This window comes from Pituophis catenifer, unplaced genomic scaffold, assembly GCF_029215685.1.
Source record: "Pituophis catenifer annectens isolate HBS135680 unplaced genomic scaffold, rPitCat1.0.hap2 SCAF_3, whole genome shotgun sequence".
NCBI classification, from domain to species: domain Eukaryota; kingdom Metazoa; phylum Chordata; class Lepidosauria; order Squamata; family Colubridae; genus Pituophis; species Pituophis catenifer.
In genome coordinates this window covers 45,488,567-45,509,606 of record NW_027256883.1, presented here as the reverse complement: position 1 = coordinate 45,509,606, position 21,040 = coordinate 45,488,567, and the positions used below count along the sequence as shown (strand labels likewise).

At 37.6% G+C, this 21,040-nt stretch overlaps 1 protein-coding gene across 2 annotated transcripts in view; it reads right to left on the bottom strand.

Annotated features, from left to right (window-relative positions):
* Window positions 1–8,813: 8,813 nt before the first annotated feature.
* GAREM1 (GRB2 associated regulator of MAPK1 subtype 1) overlaps window positions 8,814–21,040 on the bottom strand; it is a 76,338-nt gene continuing 64,111 nt past the window's right edge. The window contains exons 4-6 of one of the 2 annotated variants that reach the window (XM_070942323.1): window positions 14,417–15,589; window positions 11,809–11,975; window positions 8,814–9,904 (exon numbers count right to left, since the gene is read on the bottom strand). In XM_070942323.1, coding sequence (XP_070798424.1) covers window positions 8,992–9,904; window positions 11,809–11,975; window positions 14,417–15,589 — 2,253 coding nt within the window. In that variant the 3' untranslated portion in view covers window positions 8,814–8,991. The remainder of the gene's footprint in view (window positions 9,905–11,808; window positions 11,976–14,416; window positions 15,590–21,040) is intronic. The other variant, XM_070942322.1, reaches the window with a different exon arrangement.

Sequence of the window (21,040 nt, the reverse complement as noted above, 5' to 3'; positions counted from 1 at the left end):
TATATTCTGGCTGAAACCGATACTGAAATAGATCTGGAACATTCACCGTCAGTCACACTTAGCTGGAAATGTGAAGCAACCACCTTGACCTCTTTTCTCAGATAATTGTACAGATCATCACGGTTAAGGGATAATTTCTTCAATAAAAATTCTATGTCTTCATCCTTTGACAGGGAACAACACACCCTTCCCACAAGGAACTATTATCTTCCTTAACTATGCTTAAATCTTGACTAATTTAACCAGATGGGCAAGGATTGAATTAGCAGATTGTGGTCCTCATCTTTCTATGCAACCTGTCCAGATCTTCAATATAAGTGGCAAGAATCCAAAGTAACAGTATGTCCTGACTCAATTCTGGCATCCAATTCAACTTTGCCCACAAAGAGCAATGCAAAATGTTCACAGCATTTCAGCCACTATTTTGTCTTCCTCTTTGCACAACTTAGCAAAATATAGAACACAGAATGGAAGAAAAGAACTTGTTCACTGCGAGTAGAAGAGGTAGAGAAATCAATCCTTTTGACTGCCTTCACTGTTTTGGAAAAAAATGTTCAAAAGAGGTTTCAGGGAGGCTTTACTTTGTATACTATTATGCATCCTAAGAGTTCTTTGTGAGAGAGCAGGCTGCCCAGAAAATTGCCAGCACCTGTACTGCTTTCTTCCCTTCCCTTTAAGCCTTCCCCCTCCCAGTGGCATCACAACAACATTGACTATAAAAGCTTTGCTGTGAAATAACCGAGGATGTGTGGGGAGAGGAGAGAAGGGGGGATGTGTTTTTCAATGTGGATGTAAGTATCACAAACTATGAAAGGGACATTTTTCTCTAGCAGTACTCACTAGGAGCAGTAGTAGGAGCAGCTTTGGAGGAAGAGTAGACAAGAATGAGTAGAAATAGTATCTGAGGATGTGAGGATGCTTGTGTGTTTTGCCTAGGGACATGGCGTCTTTTGTGTCTTGAGTCCACCAAATTGGATATAGTTGAAAAGAACCTGCGACAAAGAGGTGGCATCAGTGGCTATCCAAAATAGGTGGCATTGGCTCAACTCAAGAAATTTATTAAATACTTTGTATGAAAAGAAAACAAACCTTAGTTGAAAAGAGTTTGGCCCTCACAGAGCTCAGACTCTGCAGGTAATAGCCAACATCCTGGCTGCAGAAACCAGATTTCTTACTAGAGCCTATACCAGGGGTCGGCAACCTTAAACATTCAAAGAGCCACAAAGGCCCTAACCGGAAGCCCCCGTTCAATTCTGGAACTGACCAGAAGTCCGATTCCCCCACCATAGAGTCTCCTCTTAGCACAATGTCCTTTTTCCTCTGCTGACTGGAAGTCCGTTCCCCCACCATAGAGTCTTCTCCTAGCACAGCATCCTTTTTCCTCTACCTGTCCTAACTGAAAGCCCTATCAAGTGTGGAGCTGACCAGCAACAGGGAGCCGCAGCAGAGTGATAAAAGAGCCACTTGTGGCTCCAGAACCGCAGGTTGCTGACCCCTGGCCTATACCAAACAAGAATGGAAAAGGTAAATGGAGCAGTTTCTCCCTTAGACATAGGGACTACTACTTTGGCAGCGATGAGTATCCACCCTATGCCCATAGTTAAGTCAAAGAAGAAGATAGACCAGCCAGAAAAGGGGCTAGGCTCAATTATTTGCAGAAGTGCGGAAGCAACAGCAAGAGGAAAGGCTTTGATTCATTATAAAAGGAAGAAGAGCAGCTTTGGAGGACGATCAAGAGAAAGGATAGGCTAGAATGAGAAAAGAGTGTTGTGGCCCGCCAGCGGTCTGAGCGGATTGTTGCTGATCCCGAGGAGGAGGAGGCTGGTGTGGTGTCGTGCCAGCAGCCTGTGCAGCCGGCGCTCAAGTCGAACAGTGAGGAGGCTGAAGAAGATGTGGTGCCAGAGGCAGGGATTCAGCCAGGGCCTTCAGAACCTCCAGAGGTTCCTTTAAGTGAAGAGGATGGAGGAGCCTCTTCTCAATGCACGAGCACGCAGAGCTGCCAAAAGGCAGGAGTGGTTCCTTAGGAGGAGGTCTCCTCGAGATAAGGCTTGGGGCTAATTGGCCACTCCCTTAGCCTATTTAAGTTTGCACACAGCTTGTAAAAAGCTGCAGGAAACAACGTGTGTTCATTCGTTCGCTGATCATTGAGTTTGAATTTTCTCTGCAAACCTGGCTTCTGGGCTTTCTGCCAACGCTAATAAGCACACCAGTCTAAGGCAAAATTGAGGATGGAGCAGAAGCAGGAAGGGAAGGATTCTGAGATCCTAGCCATCCCAAGTGGGATGTCCTAGGAAGAAGAAAGCCTTATAAAAGGTTCACAAACCCAGGGTAAGGTGAACCCCTAGGGACAGAGACTTCTAAAGAGTATGGGAGAGAGAAAAGGGAAGGAGATGAGTGTGTAGAAGTAAGCAGCAGAAAGCAACAAGAAAGGGAAGTTTACTCTAGTACTCACAAGGAAAATATAATTTTATCTTATTTTACTTACCTATATATCAAATCATTTTACGTATTTTACTTCAATTTTATTTTAAATTGTTTTTGTAGGATTTTATTAATAATTTGTCTTTGGAACTCAGTATTTTGATATGGCCTATGGGCTAATCAATAAATTTAACTACTGCATCAAATGAATAAACTGCATAAATATCATGAAAATAGTATCTTTAATAAACAAATATACTTACAATACAACACTGACATGTCTTTATATACGTTATAGCATTAATTCTTTGCTCCTGGTTTAAATAAATGTTTCTCATCCTAACATTTTAATGGAATTATACAGACCAGCACAAATTTCACAAATGTAACAATGAATATTCTTACTGAGTCCATTTTTTGATTTTGTTCTGAAACATTTCTTACAAACATGAAACTGAATAGTAATATGGAATCTAGCTCTTTTGATACAGTGCAAATAAAATTTTATACCCAGCCCAATGAATTTCTTTAATCACAAACCCATTGCTAATTAAGACAAAAACTTCTGTCCTAGATATTAGCAAGGCTTTTATATCCCACTTTGTTTTCAGCTTCATTTTATCAATGAGAGATGCCATGGATGCTTCTAGTGTTATCTTTCTACTGAAAGGTAAATTACGATCTAGACTACTAATTTTTAATTTAAAAAAAATAAGTTTTGGAAATTGATGTGAAAATTGCAATTGCTCCAAACATAACATAACTTCGAGTAGGGATATATGCATGAGGCATCTTAAACCCCATTCATTCATCTTTCTTTAGGAAGTAGCTACAATGCGGTCAGTTTCTGAATACTGTTGCCAGTGCTTTATTCCAACGTGAAGTTAGATAGGCTTAGCCTATTCTTTGACTTTAGGTGCTGTTGTTCCTCATTTTTAATAATTACATATCATCTAAATTCCCAGAGGCTTTGAACTTAATAGAGCAACTGTAAAATTATGAATTTGCTCATTCTAAACTTCTAATAAATCTTTGGGATGATTTAGGTAAGACCCAAGATTTTTATGGTCCGGAATGGGTGATGCTATCTTTTAATCAAACTAATCAAAGACCTATTAAGTCTTTAAACAGGTAGCATGCATCCCATGGGAGAGGAATCCATGCCCCTTCAGGAATGAATGCATCACTATTCTCCACTGTGCCTTAAACAAATTGTTTTAAATACTACACAGGGGAATGGGGAGAAAGTGACAGTGAGGTTTTTATAATACTGCAGTTTTGAGGAGTGAGACCTGTCACATAAGAATCTATAAGATCATACATTGTTATTTTATTTCAGGATAACTTTAGCCATTGAATTGATTCACCCTTTCTAATTCTACTGAATCACTTGCATTGTGACATATGTAAAAAGTATATTGTACATGGGGCATTCTTTAAGGCATTCTTCTTTACCAGGGGTCAACCAGATATTATAACATCTTAGATTTAAAAATTTCTAGACATTGTGACCAATTTCAAAACGCATGGAATATGATACATTCTGCAAATTGGAGAAAACTATTAGATTGAGAAGTTTTTCTTTTTTCATCACTATCAGTGTGACATTTTCTCTGTATTACAGTATATGCAAGCTTACTTAGAAGAATGTCTCCCACGTTCGCTCTGATTATTTTCTCAAAGTCCATAATATTTTATAACTCAAAAGTTTGTTTCCTGGAAAACATTATTAAGATTGTACATCCGGCTTTACACAAATGGATTTCATCTCATGAAACAAATTTATCTTTCATAGGGACCGATTTAGATCTGAGCTGCAAGAAGTTAGGTAACGACTAAGTGGCAGTATAAGAACCAGTTTAACATAGTAGTTAAGGCACCAGGCTACTGGGAACCCACAAATTCTAGTCCTGCCTTAGCCAGCTGGGTGACTTTGGGCTAGTCACGCTCTCCCAGTCCTAGAAAGAAGGCAATGGCAGACTATTTCTGAAAATCTTCCCAAGAAAACTGTAAGGAATTGTCCAGTTAGTTGCCAGGGGTCAACACTGACTTGAAGCCTCTGACTGCCAAAATATGACAGCAACACATGTTGGAGATTTCTGAATCTCTTTGCTGTTATACAGTGGTCATGTGGATTCCTGAGTTCTGCATCTTAGTTTTCTCTTTGATGCATCCCTAAAATCTTCTTGGAAGATAGAATACAGTTCTAGAATAGATTGAAGGGCCATTGCTTGGGTGGACAACCCTGAGGGATTTCGTTAAAACTCTGCAACACAATGCATTGTAATATAGGCATTTGATTATCAATGACAACGCAGACACATAGCTGGCATTAGTACCCCTGGTTCCATTCTGCTATAAGGAAATCCACTTGATGTCCTGTGGCATAACACTGCATACTCAGGTCTAAGGGTCTATTATAAAGTGTTCCCCCTGCTTAATCCGTTGCAATAGGATTCAATAGCAAGAAGTATATTCAAAGCTCTGCCTAAAGCAAACTCTTCATGTTGTGCTTTCAGCTAATCGCTTTCATCACAGTCATTTTTCCAATAAGCACAGGAAAGCAGATATTGGATGGTGTCTAAATGATTCACTCTGTGAGGAAATCAACAAGAATATTCTTCCTTCTCCAAAGTATTTGCATAGTAGCACAAGAAAGTTATGGTAATCTGTTTAAGTGCATGGTCTCACGTTGTTCCAGACATCAAACTTCTGGACATACTATCCAGTTAGAAGTTACTAGAGTCTTTGTATAAATGGAGAGTTTCAAGAATTAGCACCATTCCATGCATAGAGTCCCCATGCATATGAATACTATGAATACTTCCAACTGACTAGTATTATTAAATATATCAGGGAAGTGGACAGTTAAAATTAAAACCTCAAATTCAGCCTCTGGAGGGGAAGATAAAGGAGCAAGGAAGAGCAATGTACCAGGGTAGGAATTGATAAAATGAAGATTCTGCTATTTCAAACTGGGTTATACAGTTTCTCCCTTAAAATTTTCCTTCTTTCCTTGTTCAGGGTTTTGAGCTAGTTCCAATGTTGGTGGTCAAGAATGTTAGGATTATACTAGATGATATGCTTTATCTTCTGCCATTTATACCACAACTGCGAGAGCATGTCACATTTACTTATTGAACATTTAGCAGTTCCAGTCCCTGGATATTACACAGTTATTAGGTTAGTTCCTGGTGGTCTCTCCCTACTGCAACAGATTATATGTCTTCATTCCCTCCTGCCCCTAACCTTGATCTAGAAATTTGCAGTACTCATTGTTCTGGATTTCCTTCATTTTCACCATGTTTCTTCTCATCACAGGCCTTTACAGGTCCTACTACCACCAGAGCCCAATTTGAGTTTATGGTACTAGTGCAGGGGTGTTAAACTCAAGGCCTGCGGGCCAGATCTGGTCCACGGATCTGCCCTGGAAACAGCGAAGGACCAGCCCACGGTGCTTCACCAGTGAAAATAGAGCTCAGGAGGGCTGTATGCGGTCCTCAACAGCTCTGTTTTCGCTGGCAGAGGGTTGCAAGAGGCCGTTGCAGCTGAGAACGGAGCTCACGAGCCATTTTTGCTAGCAGAGCACTCAGGCTGCCACAGACACCCCCAACATGAGTGACAATGAGCTAGCCATGCCCATCCCAGCCCGAGGTCCAACACAACCCCGATGCGGCCCTCAATGAAATAAAGTTTACACCCCTGTGCTAGTGTAAGATCCCTGGTTAGTCATTTCCTACTACCTGTCCTAGAAGCTCTTGTCTTGGCATAATCCTATTATGTAACACAATAAATAGGGTAAAGCTTCAGACCATTTGTTTCTTGTATGTACATAGCACTTTTGGGGCTAAAGCAGGGGTGAAATGCTCCCAGTTCGGACTGGATCACCTGATCCGGTAGCGATGGAGGTGGGTGGTTCGGAGAACCGGTACCAAAAATCCATGACAACCCCCCCCATGCCCAGCTGAGCCGCACAATCATCAGAGGCTTTTTTTTTTTTTTTTACTTTTAAAAGCATTTTTTCTACAACCTCTTTGGCCAAAAAAATGCTTTTAAAAGTAAAAAAAAAAGCCTCTGATGATCACGAGGCTCAGCTGGGATCATCAAAGGCTTTTAAAAGAAAAGATCGCCTCTGGCGATCCAAGCTGAGTTGCCTGATCGGCAGAGGCTTTTTTAAAAAGCTTCTGCCGATCAGGCAACTCAGCTGGGATCGTCAGAGTCTTTTGAAAGCATTTTTTTTTACAATCTCTTCGCCGAAGAGGTTGTAGAAAAAATGCTTTTAAAAGTAAAAAAAAAATAATGGCCACGCCCACCCAGTCACGTTACCCCCCCCCCCCACCAAGCCATGCCCACACAACCAGTAGTAACAAATTTTAGATTTCATCACTGGGCTGAAGCATGACTTCTGATAGACATTGTATCATAAAAATTTATAGGATTGTCTGCATATGGCCAAATTACTCCGACCTTTCTGAAAATCTATCAAATGGCATTGCTGGACTGCTCATTCCAACATTCCATTCTTTGCAAATGGGCTCCAACATCCATTAATTTTAAAGGCATTCACTTTCAAATCACTTTCTTTACACAGTTTGCTAAATTAGGACTGTTTGAGTTTGCCAAGTTTGGTGTGTGTGTTTTTGTGTGTGTGAGAATATATATCAGAGGTCACGATTTTCTTCTAATGGCTAAAACATAGCTTCTTCCTCTCATATATGGCATGCAGTCTTCCATCAGGTTTTCAACAAGCCTTAGTTTCCTGATACAAGAATAACAGGTGAAAAACAAATGCAAATATCACATTCAGAAATATTGCAACAAGGCCATATGGGAGAGGGTACAGTTCTTTTTGCTTAAAGTACATACATGAAATCATTTATTCTTGCTGTTTAATATTTAAATGTGCAAAGGAACGAGTGGTGGTACATTAGACCCATTTTCTCTTATAGAGATATTAGCGTTTTTGCTGAACATGATAGGTGTGAACAGAAAGTAGATTGAGATATACTGGTAGATCTTTGGTTAAACTGCCATTGATTGGTAAGGGTTTCTGGTTTCCAATTGCTTAATAACTTCATCTGCCCTCTACCATAACAGGTTCCTGAGAAAGAATACTTGGAGAGGAAAAAAAAAGTGGACTAAACACGTGCTCAGAAGCACAGTATTATAATATATTTAGTATAAGTCCTCTAGCAACGCTGGATCTCAGGATTTTTCTAAAATAAATCCCAAAAGCTTGAGGTCTGTCCATTTTAAAGTCTGTTACAGTCAAAACTGACTAAGGGGTAAACAGATTAACCCCCACTGCCACTTAAACAAATGCATGTCAGATATACAAGAAATTTATAATATACATACATAATTTAACAAAACATTTATTATTCTCGTAAGCAAAAAAAAAAATTGCTTTAAGAAAATTATTTTGTTTCATTTTGATTAGATAGGTTTAGTTTTTGGAATGTGGATTCTTTTAATTTAGATTAATAGGTCAGTTTTTTTTCTTCCTTAACTGTATGCATTTTTAAGAATATTAAGGACAAAAGAAGAATATGAATCATCAGGAAGAAATCATTGAATCACCAGTTTCTCACTTCTTTTAACTGAAGTTACAATTGACATTTAAATTCACTCTAACATCCACTCTAATTTTAAATGTACTTTATACATAAACAATAGAGATAATGATCTTTTATCAATTATTCCAAATTAAATTAGGGCATCAATATTTGCTTAGAATACATGTAAACATTTCAATAGTTTGCAAAGTGGTTGCAAAAACTTTTAAATGCAATTATTTGCTGCTCTTGGTTGACACCGAGTTATTACTTTTCAAATTATTAAAATAGTATATTCTTAAACTCATGTCCCTACTAGACATCAAAAACCTTTACCTCTTTCTTTCTTTTTATTAATGGTATACTATGTAAAAAAAAAAAAACCCTGCTGGGTGCAAGAATCTATCTGCCCAGACTATGGTGGGGTTTGTTTATTTTTTGCATTGAAATATGGATCCATTATTTATTACAACCTGGGAATTTTATAAAAATGAATCTACAGCAAGAACAAGGTGCAAAGGTAGAATATTTGACACTTTCTGTTAAACAAATAAAAATCGAAGGCAACGACTATTATTATTAGAATAAAAATAAGAACTCAAGAAGAAAAAAAGATTACAGGGAAATGCAATAATAATAATAAACTGATTTGTGCACCAGTTTTGCTAACCCATAGTAATAAATATGTCTCATTACACTACATGAGAACAAATTAATTCCCTTTAATGTCCACTATTTAGCAGCTGTTGAATGTTCAGGGATGCAAAAGGCACACCTTTATCCTTCTATTATGTACAAAAGTGTTTGCTTAACGCCCAAAATAATCTGCATAGTAATAACTGTTTTTCTCCTACTACTTACAGAAGGAAGGAAGGAAGGAAGGAAGGAAGGAAGGAAGGAAGGAAGGAAGGAAGGAAGGAAGGACTTAGTGCAATAAAAAAAATTAAAAATGGTAGATTGTGAGTTAGTTTCAGGGCTTCTAGCATACTTCTACATTTTGTTGAACTGGTCAGCACTACATTTTAGGTCTCCAGCCATTAATAAATTGCAATATTTTTTTAACTTGTAGTTTGCTGAGTTTAAAGTCCTCAGAAAGGATCTCTTCATTGAGCTGGACAAGCAAGTTGCCATCAATTTTTTCAGTAACAAAAAGTGTTATGACATCCTCCGACAAGCCTATAAATCGTAGAGACTTCGATACTTCCTCAATGGAAAGCCCAGACAGATCTACAGGTGGCTGCCATGGTGAACCGTCACCACAAGATCTCGGTGCTAACTGAAGATGAAGGGGTGATGAGAAAGAATAAGAAACCGAGAAGAGGTCTTGCATGCTTTTTTTACCCAGATACTGGTCTTCAGAAAGGTCTGGAGAGCTCCTGTGAGGATCTTCCTCAGCACCATCTATTCTGAGAGACCCAGGACACAAGTCAAGCCCTGGCTTCTCCTCCACCATCTTTGGTGCACGAGGGGGTAAGGCAGGGCAAGAAAGTGACTGCAACGTGCCGCTTACTGCCAAACTTTTTTCATCGGTATATTCAAGTGAGTAACTTGCTGACTTTGGGCAACTGGGCATGGTGCATTCTGCCTCAATTGTAGCTGGTGGTACATCTCCTGCAGAGACTTCATTTCTGTCAAAATCAAATGTAAAAGGTGCTGGACAGCTTCTCTTTGGCGTGTTGGGAGTCTTCTGCCTTGGATAGCTATAACTTCTGCTTGGATCCAACAGAAACTCACTCCTAGAAAGGCCTTCAGCAGCTCCAGAAAAATGATTTGGCCATGAGAGTCTAGAGAACAAAGAATCAGCAGAAGGGCTTCCCAAAGGCAATTTGTTGTCAAGCTCTTGCAGGTCACTTTTCACAATACCACATGGATAACAAGTAACGGGAATAATCTCGGAAGAGTTTTCAGCATCTTCTTCTGTAGCACTGCTTTGAGTTAATTAAAAAGAAGAGACAGAATTAGTATATAGCTTTTGTAGTTAGTAGTAGTCACTTTAGAATTCTGTTATTTTATAAATAAAATAGCACCGGATTAATGGAAAACAGTATATAGTGTTTCCATTATATAGATATTTTTTCAGACAGGACAAATTTAACAACTTTTCCCAGTGAAGTCATCAACTTTCCTGGCAAGTATTTTCCTTTTATTAGTATTAGGTTGCATATGATGGGCAAATATTTATGTCAAATATGCAATCCATTTTATAGAAAGAAAGTGTAATCATCATCCAAACTTGTCCACTAGATTGCATAGTTTTTTTGCAATCCACTACAATCTACTACACCCTCTGGGGTTATAATTACATCTATTTCTGTTTAAGTGAAAGTCTATACTTGAATAGATAGCTTTCATTACAGTTCCACATGCCAATAAAGCTGTTAAGGTCCATGGCACTACATATTATGATTATGGTTCTTTCCATAGTCAGCCAGATATTCAGACTAGATTAGGAATTTTTGTCTACCTATCAAGTCCATCCCAAGGCATCATCATCATCATCATCATCATCATCATCATCATTATTATTATTAAATTTATTTGCCACCTATCTCACCATGGGGCTAGTTTAGGTAGCTCACAACAATAACAAAAAAGAAATAAAAACAAAGCAAAATAATAGAACAATAAAATAAACAAGGAAAGGGATTAGAAATTAGCCTCTCTTTACAGGGGGAAATAGGGCACAAGCCCTATTTGGAAGATTTTAGTTTCGGAGTGACTGATGAGGGTAAACTACAGCAAAAAAAGATCATAAAAATCAGGATGATTGTGTGTCTGATCTGTTTTACGGCTGTTATGACATATGACCATAATGATGAGAGTCCATTACAGTTCTATGTCAAGGATTACTTGTATGTAGCTCTAGTGGAAAAAGGATTTTGACTTACACTGTCAAACTATGCAACTCAATCTTGCTTGTTCTTGTTCAAGATCTTAATCAGAAGTTTTTTCTCAATGCTGCTGCTTGTGATTCTTATCAGTGTCAAAACCAAGAATGGAGTTCACAAAATATATGGTTTCCATCACTATGCTCTTGCGTGTTTTTTGATATTTATAACCATAAAATACCCACTAATATGTGAATTAATCAGTACAAATCTCAATTTTGTACTTTCTTTAATACGATCTTTCTTTAATCAATCAAAACAAGTTGAACAGGTTTCACCCTACAGATCTCGTTTGTTCTGTTACACAAGCACCGATGTCTGGCTCCTCATTGCTTGGGTGTCATCATTACAAAAAAAATTCATCTTTGATATTTTGATTGTTGATCTTGCTGCCTTATTACAAATTATCCAAAGATCTAGAAATAAGATTCCAATCTATCTTCTGGCTTCTAAAAGTAAAAATTGGCAACAATAATCGTATCATTATTTTTAACTTTAGGATAAACTGAGAAATACAATTTATTGACAATATAAGATGCCAGAATATATAATTGCTACAATTGTTTTATCTATTTATATTTATCATATAAATTTTGCATGACTCTGTTAACAAATAGATTTGGGAGGATATGAACAAAGAACTGGATTCAATGATCTAATGGCCCCTTCCAACTCTCTGATTCTTTATTATTCAGTTATTGCAACCATCCATTTTCTATTAATTATTTATTACCCCAATTTTCTTCTACTTGTGAATGTGTAGGGGGAGAACTCTGTTTACTTCTCTTCACAGCAACAATCCTATGAACTAGCGTAGGCTTACAGATAATGAGCTCCAACGTCAACTGGGATGTACACCTGTGCTTTCTCAGCCCAACACTTGAACCATATACCAATAGTATAAAAATAATACTGACTTTGAAAAGAAAACAGTCACTACTTACATATTGTGCAGTCCTGATGAATAATATGAAAGTGTTGGACTAGGAGAACGAGTTTGCTGCCGCACAGGTTTGCTCATCCGTGGAGGAATAGAAGGGCTAGTAGATGTTGGCTTTGAATTGCGTGGTGGGACAGGAGGAGCATTCAGGAGCCTACATTCCTCTCTGACCTGAAATTATGCACAATTGTGATGTAGCACATCATGCAGGTAATTAAGTATCCTGAAAACTAATATTATTATTAATAGGGATGAAACAAGGATAAATGAATAATTACTTATCTAAGGACCCTTAGAGTTTCTAAAGCAAAAATGGAATATGCAGCTCATCTTAGACACCACATTTATTTATTTATAAATTTCATTTACAGCCCATTTCATATTCAACAACTCTGGGCGGTTGATAATATACAAACATAAAAAAACATTAAAATCATCCATTGTAAAAAAAGCAGCAGATAAAAACATCAATAGATAAAATCATGGACACATGGGAGGTCAACAACCTCAGCTATGTAGTTCCTCCATTGGGTCCCAAGCCATCTGGCAGAGCCAGGTCTTCAGGCTCTTATGAAACATTACCTAGGGCAGTGATGGCTAACATTTACGTCACCGCATGCCGGACTGAGTGCCGGAAATGGCACACAAAGCCATCCCACCTGGATCGTGTGGCCTTGCTGGCCTTCGCACATGTGGGAACACCAAAACCTGGAAGAGCAGCATTCTGTCGCACATGCGCAAGCCAGCACCCGAACAGGCCCGCTTTTGTGCCAGTTTCCGGCATGGATGCCCGCCTGACGAATGGTCATCGTGCATGTGCGCAATGTAAACCTGGAAGTTCAGGTGCAAGCTCGCGCATGCACGATGGAATGCTGCTCTTCTGGGTTTCAGTGATCCCGCACTGCGATGGCCAGCTGACGGGCGCGCGTGTGTGCACAGGAACATGGAAGAGGAGCCAGCGAGACCGCGCATCCCTCACAGGATGGTTCTGCGTGCCGCTTCCGGCATGCATTCCATAGGTTCACCAACATGGACCTAGGGGGTAAAGGTCATACCAGATCAGTAACCTTTGCAGAAATTGAGAAATTAGGTGAATAACTGCTAAATTAGGGGAAACTGATCTGAATCCCAGGTTATGGAACAAGGAAGAAAAGAAAATCCTTCAAGGCCAACCCTCCCATCAGGCAGAATGGGAATGGCAGTATCAGCAGCAGCCCTCAGCTGTTGATTCTGACCTTCAAGAACCAGTTCTTCTTTTGGAGGACACAATTGTGTGTTCCTGTACTGCACTTCTTTAATTAGCATGCTCTTTGAATCTATGATCTGATAAAATAAATAAATTAATTGTCCACCGAGATTTTGATGGACTGTAATTTGCATTCTCAACAAATCCAAGTTACCCAAATAATGATGTTTGTACTGAAAATGTAAAAGATTTTGTCCTTCTATTCTTTTTTTTTTTTTTAAAGCAGATCCAGAATTGTCTTTTTAAAAATGAGGACTTCACATTTTACTTGTGAATAACCAGCAGAGGGCAGATGGTAGCTGCTGAAAGACGACTTGTTAAAAATGCTAGTACAAATGCTATTATAACTAGTATGTTGCTCAAATGAACAACTATTTACAACTCTTCGTGAAATTGTAAAATTTTACCTTCGAAGACATTTCAAGGTTTTCTCTCATAAGAAAAGGAAGTAATTCAGAAAGTATTTAAAAGTACACAGAAATTGATTTAGATCCTTCAGATGGAAAAATGAAATATCTAGATACATTTCAGACGGATTTCAGGCCTGATTCTAGAACAGAAACTTCCTGGCTGATGAAACAGTCTTGCTCAGATGAAATCCAGTTTAGATTTGCTGTACATAGGACTATCTTTAAAACAGTTCTGAAGCTTCAATTGACCCACAGAATAATTGTTAGACTATTAATGAAAACCGGGCAGTTTGACATATTACACTGAGGATTTGACACCTGCATTACCTCCAATCCTGTTTCTAGGAGTCAATTTAAAATCACAGTGTTATTGTTTAAGTCCTAAATATACTAAAACCTAGTATAAACATGCCTTCAGCCCTGTGGATCTAATTAAAACTTTTATTCTTTTTCAGAAATCATATTCTGAGGACCACTGGACAATTATATGCAGAGGCAATTTGTGCTGAGACGTATTTCTACTTCGCTGCACAAATCACCACAAAGTAGGCTCGAATAGCAGCTCTTACCCATGTTTGGTCAAGTTCATTTGTCTTCTGCCAGTATCTCTTGGTTCACTTCATCTCTCTCAGTTCCTCCATAAACCATGGGGAATGACAAGATTGACGGGTTAAGAGAGGCCAACTGGGCGCAATCCTATCCAGATTACTTCACCTCTTATGAAAAATGAGGGTTCCATATATATTGGTAGCAGAGGTGGGTTCTACTTACCTTTACTACCGGTTCACAATGGGAGCGCGGGTGCGTGCTCACTTTGTTCACTCACACGTGCACTCTTCTGCGCATGCGCAGATCACCAGTGATGACATCGTGGTGGGTGGGCGGAGCTGCAACCCACCACTGATTGGTAGGAACTTTACCCATCTTGGGAATTAAGCAAAATGCTAGGAACTTACCGCTTCTGATTTAGGAGGCACAGGTGGTGGAGGTAAGGAAACATCTGAGGATTTTGCTGTTGCTACTGAAGATCCAGGTGCTGGCAGAGAAGCTGTACCACCCTTGGACCGGAAAGAACTCCTGTAGTTGTCACATTTGTTCTTTTCGCTCTGTGAGCGAGTAAGAGGCTGATCATTCACTTTCTCACCCCCTTTGTCCAACCATAGTTCTTCATATGGAAGTTCCAGTTTAGGAGGTAAACAGACTGTTTCTTCACTAATTTCAGGAAAAAGGTAGTTACAGCTCCCATCCCTAGAATCTTGCAAAGCATCATGAGAAGATAAAGCCCACTCGTTACACAAGTCTCTGCAATCGTGAAGGTTCACCTCACTATTTCCGTGGAGGTTGTTTCCATAGACACATACAGAGAGACGGTGGAAAGACTGGGTCAACTCATCCCGAGCATAACTGAGAGAGTTTGGCACATGGTTGTGGCTGGTGGGTCGACTTTTTTGTGGGCTTTTGCAGTCTTCATTCCAGTCAGCTTTTACATCTCTCACAGCACGAGAATATTCATCAATATCGAACTGCTCTTGGCAGAGGCTGAACCAGTGCTTCACAAAGGCTTCATGCCACGCTTCTCCTTTCACAAGACTTTCTGGAAGGGTAAACTTTGGAAGAGCTAAATGCAAAGGAAAGTGCATTGGAATAATTTTATTACTATGTAGTGCGCAGCAAACCACAACTGTCTTGGTTTGAATATTAACAAACTTGTAACGGTGTCCTTCACGGACAAAATGCAAGTCATAAGGATTCCGTGGGGGAGGGCTTGGCACATTCACATTTACTGGGAGCCGTGTCTTTTCCACGATGTTTCGAATGGTATGCTCCCCTTCTTGCATTTGCAGCTCTAAGGGACTACGTGTGCTAAATCTTCCTTTACACTGAAAAGGCAGGCTAATACTCTCATTGGTCCGATGGTTCATGCAAATCAAGCAAGGCATTTTGCCTTTGCCCAATTTGCTAATGGAATTGAGTTTTCCAATTTTCTTGAAGATGGTATTGAGCCGTGATTTTTCCTTTGAAGATTTTGCATATAGGATTTCTGCTTGTCCCATTAATGTGAGCTCATCTCCTGTGCAAAGGGTAATATTATAAACTTCTGTATCTTCATTGCATTCACCTGAAGCCACCTAGAAAATACAACATTCAAAATTAAAATAGCATATCAAGCTCTAAACTTAGGAGATGAACCCAACAAATATGAACATCAGAATTGTCCAACTTCTTCTGCCTGGTATTCTATATATTAGACTATAACAGCCATACATTCAGTGCATGAATAATATCAAAGTGAGAAAGACTGCTCTAAAATGTCCACATGACTGATCACCCTACCTTCTTTTGTTAAAGAAACTGTTTATCAAGAGTAACATAATATTAAGAATTTATCAGACAAAAATAAGTAATCTCTCTATGCCACAAAACTTAAGAACATCAAATGTTTAAATTATATAGGAACCTTCAACCTTATACAATTAGGCTTGCTCATGAGCACTGAGGTGTTATTATAGATACTTTGCTATTCTACTATAGTTTAATGCTATATTTGGCTGCCTGTAATTTGTAGCAGTAGAGTTATTCCTTCCCCCCTTTCACTCTCTCTTCTGTATTCAAAAAAAAAAAGAAAAGAAAAGAAAAAAAAAGAAAGCATGAATATGAATATCTAGAAATTTGAATTTTCAGTTATCAATAGCCCTAGCCAGCAAAGCTAGTGAATTTAAATTGTAGAAATTATGGACTATAGCATCTGGCGAGCAACATAACTCTAACTCTTGACATAAATAAATCTCCCTCTCCCTCTCCTTCCTGAAATTAAATACTAATATGTTCTACAAATCCCATCAATGACTAGATTTCTATAGAGACTATTTTTGTTTCCCTGCTTAGAAAACAGAGCACAACTAGAGTGATAAAAATGTTGGCCAAACAATTTACTGTGTGGCTGATCATCCAGAGATAATTGCTTCTTATTTCATGAAAATAGCCAGCTGGCAAACTCTGTGAAGTATGAATCTTACGTGATCAAAAGTAAATAATGCCTAGTACTCAAATTAGATTGCCTAATCTATATCATCACAGTTCATATTTGCAACTAAGAATAAAAATTAAGATTTTTCATTCTGATCTGCAATGTTAATAAAAACAAAAGTTAGCAAATGCTAAAATTTAATCTGTGAAGTAAGGGCATGCCATAATTCTGCAGATACATGTACCAGCTTTTAAAAACAGACAGTTATTTTACCACATATACATTTCTGTAACTGAGTTATGTATAACCTAAGATTGCAATCTAAAGATCAGCCTGAGAAAGAACAACCTCTTTCACTCACACTGCAAATTGCACAAAGGGAATGCAAAAGTGGAACAAATGTAACAGGCATGCCTGGGCATCTTCAATATTCACGTATACACCATATGTAATGGCAATTCCTTCGACAGAATCTAAGAAGGTCTACAGCCTTTTGATTATGACTTTAGGACACTGAAAGCAGCATCATATATCCCTTTCTTTTGAAAAATAATTTCTGAATCTTAACATTCACTGGACCTAAATGTGCGTGCATGTGTGTGTTTGTGTGTATGTAGTGTATGGCATGAAAGACATGGATTGCAGTAGTAAAGTTGTATAGAAAGAACACAATAGTGTGATACACATAAGTGGAGATGTATGATCAATTTTGTAAGGTATAAGAAATTCAAGAAGTTATATATTAAATTACAAATTGCATTTTAAAATGCATTGGTTCATAAAGATAAAATTAGTGTTCTATATATTAATATCTAGGTCATTTTTCCAATTAAGCTTGGTATTTGTTAATTGCAAAAGGTCTACTTGTCCTTGTATATAAGCTCTCAGATGGCAGCTAGTCACAATATGATCCAGTCTGGTGTCTGCTGGGGAGCACCCTAGTCACATTCAGGGGAAGATCCTCTGCCCCATTTACAGTAAATGGAGTCTTGACAGATAAGGTGCAAACCCTATTCAAAATTTTACAGCATCAGCGGGTAGAATTAAAACTGACCTATATAATGACCTAATAAACAAAATGAGGAAACATATAATGGAATCCTATTCATAAACTTATTCAGAAGAAAGACCCACTGGGATTTTACTCCACATAAATGGTTTAACATTGCTACCTTAATTTATTATTTACTTTTTTTTGTATAAAAATACAAAATCACAAAAAGTAATCAGTAGTATGTTTAGCAAAGTATCTGCCTTAATGTGAACATTGGAAAGGAAATAATGTTTCAAACTGAACTCTTTGTTATGTACAGTTTATCAAGCTAACACCACAGTTGCAGAATTTCCTGAGAGGAAGTTATTCCAGTGATGTGATACCTCAATACAGCTAATCCAGGAAACAATAAAAATCTAATTGAACATGACTTGTTCAAGTCATGCTTTTGCCCAAAGGTAAAACATTATAATTCATCAGGAATATTAACAGCCATCAGATTTCTTATCAATTAAGATCCCAGTCCTCAGCTCTATACTTTTCACTGCCCCCATTTAAGATTTTTACTCTGATGTCACTTCTTTGAGAACCATCTGCATATCAGATGGGGCACCCTATGTATGTTATCATCGCTATGGAAGAGCAAATATGTGTATTTTATTTTATAAAACATTCCCTGCAAAACATTACATTATTTTTTTAAAAAACAGTGAAATTATCTACTTTTAATTTTGATGAAAATAAGTGATAAGAACTTTTCTGAAAAGGAGGCAGATCACTTTAATAATCAAAAGCAAACAGTAATTCTTGGTGTGTATGATCCACACAAAACTCTTGTCCCCAAAATAATACTTTTCTTGCCATATTGGACAGCTTCTAAAAATGTTTAGTAAAAGAGTTCAATAATGAACTAAGATTGCGGCCCTTTGCTGTTTTGGAAGTTTGTGGCAATAAAATAATGGTTTAGTTAATTGAAGGTATTTACCTCTAGGGACTTGAAAGTTTAAATTAACTATTATATGAGCTTGCATTTGCTTTAACTGGAGCAGAAACATGTTGAAGAATTATCTTCTAAATTAGAATACTGAAGTGATCTTCTTAGGCCCTTTTGGCAGCAATGCCATTGTATAACTTGCACTCTCTTCCTTTCAGTAAAATGAAGCATAATGGATTTTCTCATTAACTCAAATGATGCTGTAATATTATTCAAGTCCATATTTCCTACTGTCTAGCTTTTGATTTGGACATTTATAGAAAAGCAAGTATGAAAAGACTGTGACTCTCCAGATATTGCTGGACTACACCTAGGAATTTAAAACAATTTGTCTGTGAGTGGATTTGAGAGTTAACTCCAAAAAGATCCACGACAAGACAAACATGAGTCACACATGAATTCAAGCTAACATTAATCTTTCAAGAAAACAAATACTGTGCAGAGAAGTAGGGGAATTATGCTTTCTTTTTTTAAACGTACAAGGTAATTTTGAGGTATCTTTCATCATCTGTACTTAAAGCAGTGCCAAATTCTTTGTGGAGAGGCCTCTCCCATATTCCAGATCCTATCCCCAACTTCTTCTGCCGCTTAGAACAGTTCTGTAAGTCTGCTTTAAGTATGGTATCTTCTTTGTATGAGTAGTTTTTTTCACCTATGCTCTTTCATCCACTTCTTTATCTTTTTTCAAACGCCCACGACTTCCCACAGGTAAGAAAGACTTCAGTATACTTTATATAGCATCCAAGTATCATCCATGAAATTCATGAACTTGCTGGGAAAACTTGATTCTCTCATCAGTTGACTTCTTTTTCATGTAGCTAATATCCTGACATTCTCTATAGATAATTCTAAATACTATCTTCTTGCAAGGACTTGCTACCGTGTTTCCCCGAAAATAAGACCCTGTCTTATATTTTTTTGAACCCTGAAATAAGCGTTTGGCCTTATTGCCATGCGCTCAAAAGCCCGATTGGGCTTATTATCAGGGGATGTCTTATTTTGGGGGAAACAGGGTATCTGTTCCAGTAATGTTACTTTCATATATATCCTTTGCTCTTTTGATTCTTAGTCAGTCATATATAAGCAAGCATTTTTAGAATCACTACATCTGTTCAAAATGGAGTAATGTGCTAGCTAAAGAAGGTTAACTCTCTGTTTCTTCAGCTTCCAAACACCATCAGTGATTCTCAGGATGACTTAGTGTGTTTAGTTGGGCACATTCTTTTGGTGTTACATTGTACTATTTGCCTTACTTCAGCTATTTCAGCTATTTCATTTCTTCTTTTACTTTTGTGTGTGTGTGTGTGTATGCTTAATCTTAATGATATGATTTCAGGTCAGAGTTCTTTGGGCATTCTATTTATCAAATTAATCATTTTTATCTATTTTGCAAAGATTCTTAAATAATTTTGGAATAAATGATTGAATATTAAACAGATTTGCTAATGTTCCAGAAAGTAGATTGGAATCTACTGTTAGAATATTGGGCTATTTTTAGTACAATGGTGAAGGATTTCAGACTCCCAACTGCTTAATAATAGAAATGATAAAATAGCTCCTTTGCTATCTCAAACTATGCAGCTGAATAAAAGGAAGTCTAGGGAACCAGGAATGAATTTTTATATGCATGAATAATGAGCTCCATTCAATGAAATACTGTATTCAGAACAAAATATTAGGCTCCTAGGTTTTTCATTCTAAGTGTAATTGTTGTACTGATCCTGGTTGGTGGAACTTGAGAGTCTAGTAAGAAGATAAATAGACCTCACAAGCTTGAAGCAATGTCGCTACTGCATCCTGGTCTACATAGCTTCCTGGAAAGCATGTCCAAATATGAAAAACCCATTATCCCTTAATTAGAAACTCTATTGTTTTTAAGCAGTAGAAACTGAACTGGAGCTTTCATACAAAGCCTTCTTTTACTAACCAAGTTGGAGAGCATGGAAGATTCATTTAGTACTGTACATGTACATTTGCTATCATCATCTACTGAACCAAAGAGGTTTTCTGCAATTCACAGGAGACTCAAACCAAGAGAAACATATGACTATGCTGGTATGAAGCTTAAATGATAAATCAAATATTTTCAGAAAGAATAAAAAAAAGTTCAGGCAGTGCTGGAGTTCAGGATAATTCAGTGAATTATCAACTAATAATAGACAAAAAGATTAACAATCAGCATTTTTTATGTTTACTTCATGCTAACTTAAGACGTTTTAATTGTGATTTAACTTGTTATTTTTACTGTCACTGTAGCACTGTAAACTATTTTGGCTAAAAATCAGAATGAGATGCAAATCCCATAATCACTGTTTACCCAATTCAGTATAATAAGTTCTACTTAGGTTAACTTTACACTTATTCTTTTTAACACAGTAATGTTAAATCAACATCAACAGTAATGTCTTACGTTTTGGTCTCTAATCTTGATCAAGACTTTTAAATATCTTCAAAACAACAGACTCAAAATTCTCCACCTGATTCAACCAATGCTACTGTAATTTAAATCCATTTTACTAGAACACCATAGTGTTCTAGAAGTCAGTGCTCAGCTGGCTTATGGCTGTTTTATTTTTTTAAAAAAAACTGGTTTAGAAATAATTTGAGACAATTTCTGGAGAATC